This window comes from Vitis riparia, chromosome 18 (genome assembly GCF_004353265.1).
Source record: "Vitis riparia cultivar Riparia Gloire de Montpellier isolate 1030 chromosome 18, EGFV_Vit.rip_1.0, whole genome shotgun sequence".
Taxonomy (NCBI): domain Eukaryota; kingdom Viridiplantae; phylum Streptophyta; class Magnoliopsida; order Vitales; family Vitaceae; genus Vitis; species Vitis riparia.
Genome location: NC_048448.1, coordinates 22,784,604 through 22,796,537, shown reverse-complemented (window position 1 = coordinate 22,796,537; position 11,934 = coordinate 22,784,604). Strand labels below are relative to the sequence as shown.

At 32.5% G+C, this 11,934-nt stretch overlaps 1 protein-coding gene across 3 annotated transcripts; it reads right to left on the bottom strand.

Moving 5' to 3' along the window:
• Positions 1 to 1,093: 1,093 nt before the first annotated feature.
• Positions 1,094 to 11,075, bottom strand: LOC117907711. Of its 3 annotated transcripts, none has more exons than XM_034821352.1 (9): positions 10,906 to 11,075; positions 9,252 to 9,303; positions 8,843 to 8,916; positions 7,655 to 7,753; positions 6,546 to 6,689; positions 5,562 to 5,613; positions 3,808 to 3,881; positions 2,854 to 2,943; positions 1,094 to 1,436 (listed from the first exon to the last, which is right to left on the bottom strand). In XM_034821352.1, the coding sequence occupies exons 1-9, from the start codon at positions 11,028 to 11,030 to the stop codon at positions 1,346 to 1,348; spliced, it is 801 nt and encodes a 266-aa protein (XP_034677243.1). In that variant the 5' UTR covers positions 11,031 to 11,075; the 3' UTR covers positions 1,094 to 1,345. The 3 variants fall into 3 exon arrangements, with proteins under 3 accessions (XP_034677243.1, XP_034677245.1, XP_034677244.1); XM_034821354.1 differs by having other exon boundaries at positions 1,094 to 1,432; XM_034821353.1 differs by lacking the exon at positions 1,094 to 1,436 and adding an exon at positions 1,621 to 2,653.
• Positions 11,076 to 11,934: the final 859 nt, after the last annotated feature.

Below are 11,934 nucleotides of genomic sequence, written 5' to 3'. Positions count from 1 at the left end.
AAATTGTTTTCAGCAAAAAGCTAAAAAAACGAATATCCTTTAGTAAAATATTTGACTTTCTCTGAATAGAAAAAATATCATTTTTAAACCCTCCAAAAAATCTCAACCTCCAACTTTATTATCATAATGAATCTCCCTGTTCTTATCACTTCACCTTCCTCGACTACCCCCTTCTCTTCTTTCAGAACTTGAACTTCAACAACTTTTAAAATAATTTCTAATATTTTAAAATTATTGAAAATATGTTAGATTATTTTTTGGTCAAAGAAGAAATAATTTAAGAATTATTTTTCTTAATACAATAAGACGTTATTTTTAGCATATAAAAAACAAAAAACTCAACACTTGACAAAAATAAAATATTAAAAAAAAACAACTTAATACTATTAAGAACTATTTAGCTTTAAGTTAAATTCAGTTCTATTTAAAATTAAGTTAAAAAAAAAAAAACAAAAAACAAACACTACCTTAAAAAGACGGTTACAAGGTCCATTGATGCTTACGATGATCCATGACCATATTGATTAAGTGTTAGAAATCTAAATAAATCAAAAAGTTCCAAATCTGAAGTGGTAATTAGACACTAAATTTATACATTTTACTTATTAAGATTACAAATGGCAAACCTATGTATCTCCCTACCTAGTCCTACAAGTAAAAGTTTTTCATTTCCTTTTTTTTTTTCCCTGATATGTGAAAAGGCAATGGGTAAGAAGATGTATCTCCCTTTTAAGAAAGAAAGAAATGGGAAGAAGAAAAAAGGGGAAAAAAAATTAGGGCTAGGATTTTAAGCAGATGCAATGGGTAAGAAAAGAATATGAAAGCTTGGAGTCTAGAAAAACCAGTTGGATGAAGAAATAGTTTTGTTGGGTAACTGAGAATATGATTTCTTTCCCTTTTGGTCTTGTATCCTTTTGGAATAACACTTTACCTAGAATTTTGAACTGTGTCATTGTATATAAAAAAAGAAAAAAAAAAGAAAAGAATATTCTCAGTATGATGAACTTGCATGGAATGTTCTGTGAGCATGCAAATAAGTAACAAATTTTAATTACTTATGGACATAAAACAATAACAATTATAGAGCACTTGATTAGAAAAGTAAGATATGATACAGAATGAAGATTGTTTACACTGTGCATAGCATGAAAATATAGACCAATATTCATCTGTTCATCAAGCTCAAATGGTATATGCATTTTGCATCATTTGTATTATTATTATTATTATTATTATATATCAATGCATACAATACAGTATAGACCTTGTTTAGACTATAAATGATGAGAAAATATCAACCATAATTCATCGGTTCGTCCAGTGTAGAATTGTCTGTATCTATGTTTCAGTACATGTCGGGTTTGCCCAAAACTTTGTTATCCATCAGTTGAGCTGCACCATCATCTCCATGAAGTTGTCTCATACCTGTTTTCTGCCTAACACAATTGATGACAAATATTTTCAGTATTCTCAGAAAACAAAGACACAAATGGAGAAAGACGACAGAGAATGTTTCATCAGCACATAATTTACTAGTCCAAGCCTCAATGCATCTGACTAGATTTTCCCAGATGGAAGGTGTATGAAAAAGAACTTCCTGAGTTCTTCAGACAGTACCTATTGATATGAGGGGCTTATGAAATTGATTTTATCAAATTCTAAAACAGCTTTGAGTGCAGGTCATGAAACATAGGTTTTGGGATGCAGGGTTATAATTTCAGCAATGTGCCAAAAGAAACAGGACAAATCTGGAATGGGAAAGAGCAAAACAAGAGCTCAAAACACTTCAAGACTCTTGTACAACCCAAGCTGTTAGTGTATTCCAGAAAGTGTGCTTCCTAATCAAAGTTCCAATCCCTGTCCAAGCATACAAGGAAAACAAAATAAATCTCTTTGTCTTGTTTTTTGCTAACAAATTTTTGAATTCCAGTTTAGAAGCAGTTCTTTCATTGTTCTTTGCAGAACCCAATAAGTCTGGGTGAAAATCACAGTCCATGACTCCCATGCATCTGGGCAATGGATCAACAGAGGTCAGTTTGAGGACTTGCTATGTTGGTAAATTTTGGGATCTAGCAATCATTGGGATCCAACCCAAGGTTCAGGTTTTAACCGAAATTCCAAATATCATCGGCTTGATCCATTTCAAAGGTTTGACCTATTTCAGCTTTATCTTTTCTTTAAATTCCTAGTATTTTGACAAAACTGCTAAGAATAGCAAAAGTTGAAGAATTGTAAAAATCCAGGAACTTGTTTTAATGTCAACTAGGCAAATTGCCCTCAAGATGAGCATAAAATTCATAATCACATCTTGAAGCTCCTGCTGTTCTTGAAAGGGTGAGTTTCCTCTCAAGCTGTCACAATACCATCCTCCATTAGGATGACTGGATGACACAAAAACAAATCATTTACTGCATCTGAACATTTCTCTATGAAGATGATAGTTAACATATTATAGAGACACATAGGAAGAGTGGAATATATCTATATTACAAGGGGTCCTTTCAAATGACCTTTTCAAACTCCAATTATCTTTTTATTTAGAAAACTACATCTAACTAACGATAGGACAATCATTTCAAAGTAAGTTTTCTAGAGCCATCTGCCCAATGATATTCCTTTCTTCTAGCGGTTAATTGAACCTGCCCTAGGGACCCTGCAAATGAAATGCTAATTAACATCACACATATGCTATACATATGCTCTAAATTTCATATTGCCCAGTAAGAAGATCCCAAATATAGATACCAACTTCATATAGCAAAGGGAGCATATGAAAACTGCTATTTTCTTGAAATGTGGCATTACTTAAGGTCAGCAAGATTTCAAAATGCACATATGTATTTTTGGACTTACCTGTTGCCATTATTCAACAAAACAAGGTAAAGTGGATCTTGAAAAGAGAGCTGGAAGAGCTGTTGGACAATGTAGATGCATGTAGTAATGCTGAAAATTTTTGAAACAAAATATTAGTATAACCTCAGAAGACTTTGTTGTCATAATCACAGAAATGTTATTATTTTCTAAAATAAGCTCCGGACAACCGAACTAATGAAAAAGAAGAGAAGGTGCTTATGAGTCCATTTTACCATTTTTTTTAAAGGTTCAAATTACATATTCGGTTTTATAAAATTGCCTGATTTTTGTGGTCATGATAGCAGGATAGGTTCCATATCGTTTTTATACATAATATATGCCATCCTGACCTTAAATAGGCACATTCTTTGATGAGTAGTTAAAGCATAGTATTACAGTAACCATCTGTTCATTCATCCACAATACAAAAAGCTAGCAAAATTTTAGAGAACAAAGAAAGAAAAAGGGGAAAAGGTTATATGCATAAAATGAGAGGACAACAAGGCAACTGCCAATTCCTAGCACGTAGCTATTAGAAATTTTCTGTTGAAGATTCATGACTAACTACTATCATATCAGGTTAATCTGACTTAGCAATAGCCACAAACCATTGATATTATATAGATATTAAATCAACAAGCACATGAATAAACAATTATGGCATGCAAAAATTAACCTAGCATATGAAATAAATATTTGGTTATATTCCTGTAAACTAATTGATAACCATCTGACAGTTATTTTCTTAAAATGAATGACAAAATCATAGCCACATCTATTAAATATCAAGTCAACCCAGATAATACTATGCATATGATATGTGGTTGATATGTTGACCACAGCAACCAGCAACTCTCTAGCTTTATAGCAGTATATGATGGCCAAGCTGCATGTTTGCATAAGCAGATAAATGAAATAGCCAACTGAAATTTTGAACCATGAAGGGAACATTACCTGCCAAAACATATCAATAGAATTATCCAAAGGAATGCACTGATCCAACTTGATTCTTTGTAGGCAACCCAAACCTGACATTACATACACAATTGAAAAGGATGATTGAGAATAGCAAGATCATATTGAGATCTAACAAAGTTATGAACCCATTAAAAATTGTGATGATAAATCATGTATAATATGTCATCGAATTGTAAGTAATAAAATTACTTAGGCAGGTAGATACTTGAGTGTTACACCTGATATTTTCTTCTATGTGCTTATGGGTTCATTATCTCGGATGCTAATTATTATTATTTATATAGAGAAACCTGAATATTTTAAATTTTCATGAAATTGTTCAATTATTTTATACTCATCATCTTTCTTCTCTTACAACATAATTAAATCGATTGATTCAGTGTTTTACGCAAAACTAAGCCAAGTTCCAGGCTCCCAGTCAACACAACTGCAGAAGCCAAGAGCATGCATATTTGCATGTGGGGGTTAAAAGACGCTTGAAGTATTGAATTTTGCACATTGTCACTATTGGGTCCACTCAGACCTTTTCACCCTGGGTAGTGGTCCATTCACCATCACATTGCAATTGTTTGATTCAAATTTGTGGCATTTGATGAGCTCACACTCTGTTTGATTTCCACTGGCATAGAATTCTACAAATTGAGAAAAATAAAACCTAAGGTGCAGATTACCAATATTAGACTTCAAATAAGGATATGCCAGAAAATTTTAAAGCAGAGCATATAAAGGAAGGACAATGGATGCAAAAATATGGGAGCTTAGAGTAATCAACCAATCAATTGAGACAAACTTTTACAATATTAAAACATGATTTTCTTACAGTGTTTTGGGAATCTTAATTGAACTCAGTAAATTATAGAGGCTCAACTAGTGGTGTAATTGGGATGGGACTACTCTAAAGGCCAGATAACATTTTTCTCAAACTTCTTCCATAGTCTTACTAGAAACTCATCTAACAGTTTGCCATCTTTGGGAAAACGAAGTAACACTGACTATTAAATGTTTTTCTCTAAAAGTGCAACCTTCTAAAATAAGTTCCAATAGGGGTTTAGTTGAAGCAAGGAGATTCGCTGGATATTCTTTTTCTGCTTGGATGTGTAAAAGGTTTATCTATGCTATTGTAAAGTGAGCACTCCTTTGGTCTTTTCTCTCTCACTATTTAATTTACAAATAAGTGATGAAGATATTTGATGGTAATGAAGTAAAATGACTTCCAACTAACAAGTGACAAACCACAATCCCAAAATCTAGTCACTGAAACTGCTTAATATTTTCCCTTAAAAAATTTACAACCATTTTGGACATCCTTTATTCCAACCTCAACTGAATTTCTATTATGAATTATAGCAAAAGAAGAAATGTACTGAGTTCAAAAGATGTAAAATCCTAAGAATATATAAAGGAATGGCAACCATAGAACATAAAACTTTAAACCACATACTTTTCAAATTCAATCTCAATCAATGGCAGAAACTAATTTCTATGCATGGATGTTTGATAACTCAGAACATTGCAACTGATTCAGAAGGCCTACCCTGAAGCAATCCCGCTAACATTCTTTTAAAAATTTTTAATTTTAATTCAGAGACATTGATGTTATCACACTTCCTATGCTCATGTGATTACTTTGATATTATGCTAAGATTTAAACTTTTCAGCCCCTCACAAGTTAAAGAAAGCAATTTTTAAGTAGCAATGAAGCTATGAAGATGAAGTACTGAAGGACATACTGAGAGGGCCACAACATTGATATAGAAGTCAATTAGTGTTGCTGTCATCCACCTGAAAAAAAAATTCGAAGCATAATTTTGCATGATAATAAATATAGAAACTTGAAGACGGATGCTGTACTTAAAAATAGCATCCTTACTTATTCCTAGCACATAAAGAAAAGAAACCAAATACTAGAGGTAGCAGTGACTTGGGCCAGGCCTGGTTGAGCAGTTATGGACTTGTAGCAAGAAGACATTACAATTCACTCAACCAGAACCATTACCCTTTGCTAACTGGTTTGGTAAACTCAAGCACTGAATTAATTCATTTTTAAAATTTCCAACTCTAACCCAATATATCTGTCCCATTTAGTCCCCAATATTCTCAATTGTTTTCAAGTTTGTGTTAAAATCTATTAGCCTAGAGGAAACTTTGGTTAATTTAATGGGAAATTGTGGGTTTTTTCGAGCCAAGTACAAAAAAAGGGAGAGATGGAAATTTTTACATATAGACATTATAAAATCAGGTTGGATAGAAATATATACTGCCCTCTGCACTAGGTCTAACCCAACAGATTCCCAACCTATATTAAAAGCTTTGTTGATAGTATGAGGCGTTTCATTCCCAAAAAATTTGATTCTTTCTAAAGATTTTACCTCTTCTTTTAAGCATAGAGGAGTTCTAAAATATAATAGCCAGTATATTAGACACAAAAGAATGGAAGCTAAATGCATCTTACAAAATAGTAAACCAAGTATTGACCTGATTATTAACTAAAAATTGGATGAGAAAGCAAAATCAACATAAAAAAACATGACAAATAACTCAAAATTAATTAATTTTTTTTTTCTTTTGGTTGGGGTTTTGTGCCCTTGGGGATGGTGCTGAACAAAACTTCTCTTGGTTATTCAACAAAACAAAGAAATTTCAAGTAAAAGTATACTCATTTGTCATAGTATTCTGATCTACAAGAAATAAAGTTTAGATAGAAGAAAACTTACGGTGTTAAAAGCTCTTTGCGGAAAGGAGAACCATCAGTCAGGAGAGTGTAAATCAAAGTTCCCAACATCAGCAAACCCAATAAACTGAAACTAATTCTTGCAGTCACAATAGGGGAAAATGTCCTCTTTTGTACTGTACCATTCCTGGAAGAAAAAGATCTCTCAACAAGTAATAAAATCACATTCATGGAGGTGGAGAGAGAAATGATAAATACAAGGATTCTGCCACTAATATGAAAAACAAATTTTGTATTAACTATACAATGCAATAAAGTTTTCTTCCATTATCCTCTGATGCTTTCTTATTTGATCCAAGTAAGGGGATGATAAGAGTACAAGACCAAAGGTATGTAGAGCATGTTTTACCTAATAACTATGGAAAAGTTAAGATGGAAAATAATAGAAAAGCAACATCCAGACTTTTATTCTCAAGGGACATGAAGCAAACCCAGACTTTGGAGATTATATAAAGAAGTTAAGAAGGTTCTATTATTAACCAAAGAGGAGGATGTCCTTCATATACTATTCATTCAGTAAACAGAACAGATTTTCATTCCTATCCTCAATTTAAGATTTTGATTTCATGTTTAGAGAAAATATCTGGAGATTATTTAGCAAACTAGGATATTAAACTAACCCAAAAGTAATTTGTCTTCAAAAACCTGAAAATTTAATTAGATCTATTTGCTTTTACAATGGCATAGACAAATTCTATCATAGCAACTAGTCAGACACTACCAAACATATAAACCATCTTAGATGTCTCTTGTGTGTATGCATATTCCCTCTCGCATGATATGCACATTATCAAGATTTATGAAAGCAAAAGCAACCCAAAGCTTCAAGCCTCAACTACTGGTGCTATGCAAAAAATTAAGGAGGAAAACTTGTAACTGGTTTCACACCTAAATTTAATTGGACAACCACAACATTGCCAGTGCCAAGTATTTGGACTTCCCTTAAAATGTATTGATGTTTTCTTAATAAAAATTTCCCTGGGGCCAGCCAGTCCTGTTTTCTTATCTGAACTTTGCACTTCCCTATACTTTACTGATACGATGAATAAAATACCTTTCAACGAAAAAATATGCATGTATATTATGACTTACTTGCTTTGATTCCGCAACAAGACATGATAAATGGCATCTTGTACAGATTCTGATGACAGCTTGGAAAATTGCAAAACAATGTAGGCACATGTAGTAATGCTGCAATAAAGGAAACAGAAGGCGGATCATCAACCATATAACATGTAAACAGGATGATGAGAAAATACCCTTTCATATTTTCAATCAAAATTGCTTGTGTGAAGGTCAGAAAATAATACAAGTCATAGAAAGCTCATTAAATTTCACTCTCAATCAATAACACCTGCTATCCAGGAAAAAAAAATAAAAAATCCTCTATTTGTTTTTTCTTTTTTTCTTTTTATTTTTTTTATTTTTATTTTCAACCATTATCCAGAAAAAAATCCTCTATTTTTTTTTTCTCTTTTTAATTTTCAACCAAATCAACAATTATTTTAAATTTTTTTTGAAAAAGCAACAAGAAAAAATAAAACCTGCTAATTTTGGTAAAGAAGGCAAGAGGAACTTGGCAGAAGCTGAAAAATCAGAACTAAGTGAAAATGTGAAGCACTGAATATCATTTACTGTTAACAACCTTGTTCAATATCTCAAATCGAAAGAAAACATTTACAGAAATCAAACAACATATGCAGTGAGTCAGCAGTGTCAAATAATGTTTCCACATCCATATGTGCATTTTTGACCTGATATTCCATTTGCAGAAGTAAATTGACATATATTAAACTCTGATAAAAGGCAAAACCACACTCAACAACAAACCATAAAAGCATCATAGCTCAAAGCTGAATGTGCAAGAGGAAAATTTAGAGCGTAAATACCACATTAACAAATGAGAGAGAAGCCCACATATAAATGGAAATGTAAAACAGAACCATAGTAGTCATAATTGAAGCCAAACTCTGAAGTAAAAAAAAAAAAAAAACTTATGAGAAAACAAAAGGAAGTTTGACCCGCTTCTCCCATTTTCCTCTCACTGTCCCCAATCAACATAAATAATTAAGCCAATAATCAGGATAATATACTTTTGATCATGAAACCACAGGGTTTTGGAAGCAAGAGCAATTTGATGCTCAGCATCATTTCAAGCAAACACAAAAAATGCAGGTCCTTGTGTCCATGTACCTCAAGGAATGCATAATTCTTAATAAAATTTCTGTCAGGGGACAGCACAAATGAGAGTGGAATAGTTAAAAGGGGGAAGGAGCATACCTGCCAAAACACACGAGCAGAATTGTCCATAGTATTGCACTAACCCAGTTTGATTCCTTGCATGAAACCCAAGCCTGATAAGAATAACAAGTTTAGAAGTATACAAGAAATCTTTATTTTCATAACACAAGGATTACTGTGAAATGTGAATTTTCTTTTCTTTTTTGGTTTTTTTTGTTTTCAAAACATATTAGTTTAGAACCATGAATATTTTTAGAAGCTTCAAATGCAACCTATGGTTCTTCCAATTGTGCACCTGTGTACAAAATTTTTTGAGTCTTTATTCAGCCATAATTAAAAAATAAAGTTATTGTACAATGACATTCCAATTCTTGGTGAAAGAATGAAGTCATGAAAATAATTTATTTGTACAAGATTGAGAAAGAAGGAAAAGGCAGGTTTGTCATACCGCCAAAGCTACAACATTGATATAGAAATCAACCAGGGTTGCAGCCATCCACCTGCAACATATTTCAAAAGCATTAACTTATTTTCTTTTAATTTTTTTAAATTTTTAAAATTTTTATCTATTGAGTAAATAATAAATAAAAATTGATACAGGTATAAAAATCAAAATAAGTATGATATAGAATCCATCTCCCTTTATTCAAAGAATATTAAAGTGAAAAAAAACAAAGCACAGTATTTGATGATCACTCACACATGTCATCCACAAAGTAAGTCATTTGTTCTCATTAAACAAATGACATCAGAAATGGATATGTCAGTTTTGGTTTTTTAGCCAGATAAAGCTTTCCAGCTTATCCAATAACCAAGCATCGAATTTTCTTTCACAATATTATCAATAATAAATTCAGATATAAAGCTAAATATACCAACTAACCTTAACTCCCAAGTCTCCTCTCTTGTCCTATAACCTTTTAGGATCCTAATAGACTACCATCCTCCCAAAGTAGACATCCTTGACAGCTTTTACACTAGGTAGCCTTGCCTTTCATGATAGATAGCTCTTTTGCATTTCCCTTGGTGACGGCACACACATGGCTCCTTATGACCTCTTCTATGAAGCTTTTACCAGGGCAGCCTCACTCTAGCAACACTGACCTTTCCTCTAGTTTTTTCTATGGCTCTCACTCAAATCCAGGTACCCTTTTCCAAGACTCGGCTGTTCCTAAGTTGGCCCTTTCCATGGTAGCTCTCACTTTTGGTAGTAGCTACCCTTTTCTCTAGTTTTTGTAAATGTTTCTCGATCAACTCCAAGTACAGCCTTCCCATCACTCAGACCCAGGATGTGGAGCCCTTCTCTAATACAAAATGTTAGAAATGTTGACAAATACACGAAAGCCCACAGAGTGATGGAGTGCCTGAAGTCAAAGTCATGCAACTTTTTTAACACCATAATCCATTAAGAACCTTATCCATTTCTAAAGAATCGTGTGCATTTACACAGACATTGAATAAACCCAAATTCAACTGCCATGGTGAGAGGTCGAGAAGGACAATAAGGACTGATCAAATCCCAGGTTGGATGACAAAAGTCAAATGAAAGGGAACAAGAGAAAAGAGACCAAAATAATCCACAATGGCTCCCTAGTTGAATTTTGGGCCAAAAACAAATGACATTGTTGAAAGAATCCCTTGGGGTGATTGAAGAACAAAAAAGGGAAGAACGAATAACACTAAACCCAAAATCAAAGGAGGGAACTATTCATCGGTTAGATTATGAAATATCCAGAGAAATCTACCCCCTTTAATTCAACACAAAAATCATGGGTAACTGCTCTAAAATCCTCCTATTAAACCAAGGCTCACAACAAATACATATAACACAACAACACAACATTCCCAAACAGTTACACCCTCATTTTCTTCACTTTTTTTTTTCATCCAATTTCATGTTCATTTGCAATTTCCACTTCAGATACCACTCCAAGTCCAATCTCCACACAATTCTCCTCATCTTTCATTGAGTTCTCCCTCATCATGCAAAATTGGCTTATCTCCACACAAGAATTCCATTTTCTAGACAACTCTCAATAACTTTTCACATTCCTTGTAATAAAAATCATACACATAGAGAGGGTATGAAAGAGTGCACATACGGGGTGAGAAGGTCTCTGCGGAAAGGGAGGCCATCGGTAAAGATGGTGTAAAGGAGAGTGGCCAGCATCACACATCCCAACACAGAGAAGAGACCTCTGAGGCCATTAACAAGCCAAATTGCCATTGCTGCTCTCTGAGAGAAGAAGCCGAGACTGGTTGAATTGAAATATGTGGCAAGGACTGGAATATGTGGAGTCACAGGGGCCACGTTATGACTAGTCACAACTACAGCCACCCGATGCCACGACGTCGTTTTGCAGGATAATACCCCAAAACGCAGCGTTTCTAATTGCGGCTACCGAATTCTGAAAATGAGAGAAAAATAAAATTAACACAAAAAATATGTTTGATTGCCCATGCATTTTTATTTTTTGAAATTTATTTTTATGATGAAAATTTGAAAATATTTTAAATTTTTTATAATTAAAATTCAAAAATATTTCTTACAATCATGTTTGTTAATATGATTTATTATTTATTTCTAAAATTTGATAGTAAAATTTAAAATAACAAAAATGTGAAAAAAAAAATGTTTGATTCCCAATTTCTTGAAAAAAAAACTTTAACTTAGGACTATTTTCTTCGATATAATATGAAATATATATATATGTATATATATAATTAAAATTAATTAAAAATTTACATATTTTTAAATTTTTAATTTTTTGAAACCAAACATAATCTTGGAAAAAACTTTGAAATGAAAAAGGGGATGATATTTATTCTTCTTTATCAAATCACTAGTGAATATTTAAAAAAAAAAAAAAAACCATAAAAATAGTTTTTCTAGGTGGATCAACTCAAATGGAAAATAAAAAAAAAAATCTTTTTAAATCCACAAGTGCTCTAGCTTGACACCAACTCCCCTTAGAATCTAATGTTTGTCTTATCTCATAATATTAAAATTCAATGAAAACCCAATAAATTTTTATTAAATAAAAATAAAATTAGGTTAAAAATATAATTTAAAAATAAATATAAAAATTACAATTTAAATTTTCTAAAGTTATAGGCCTTGTTTAAAAATT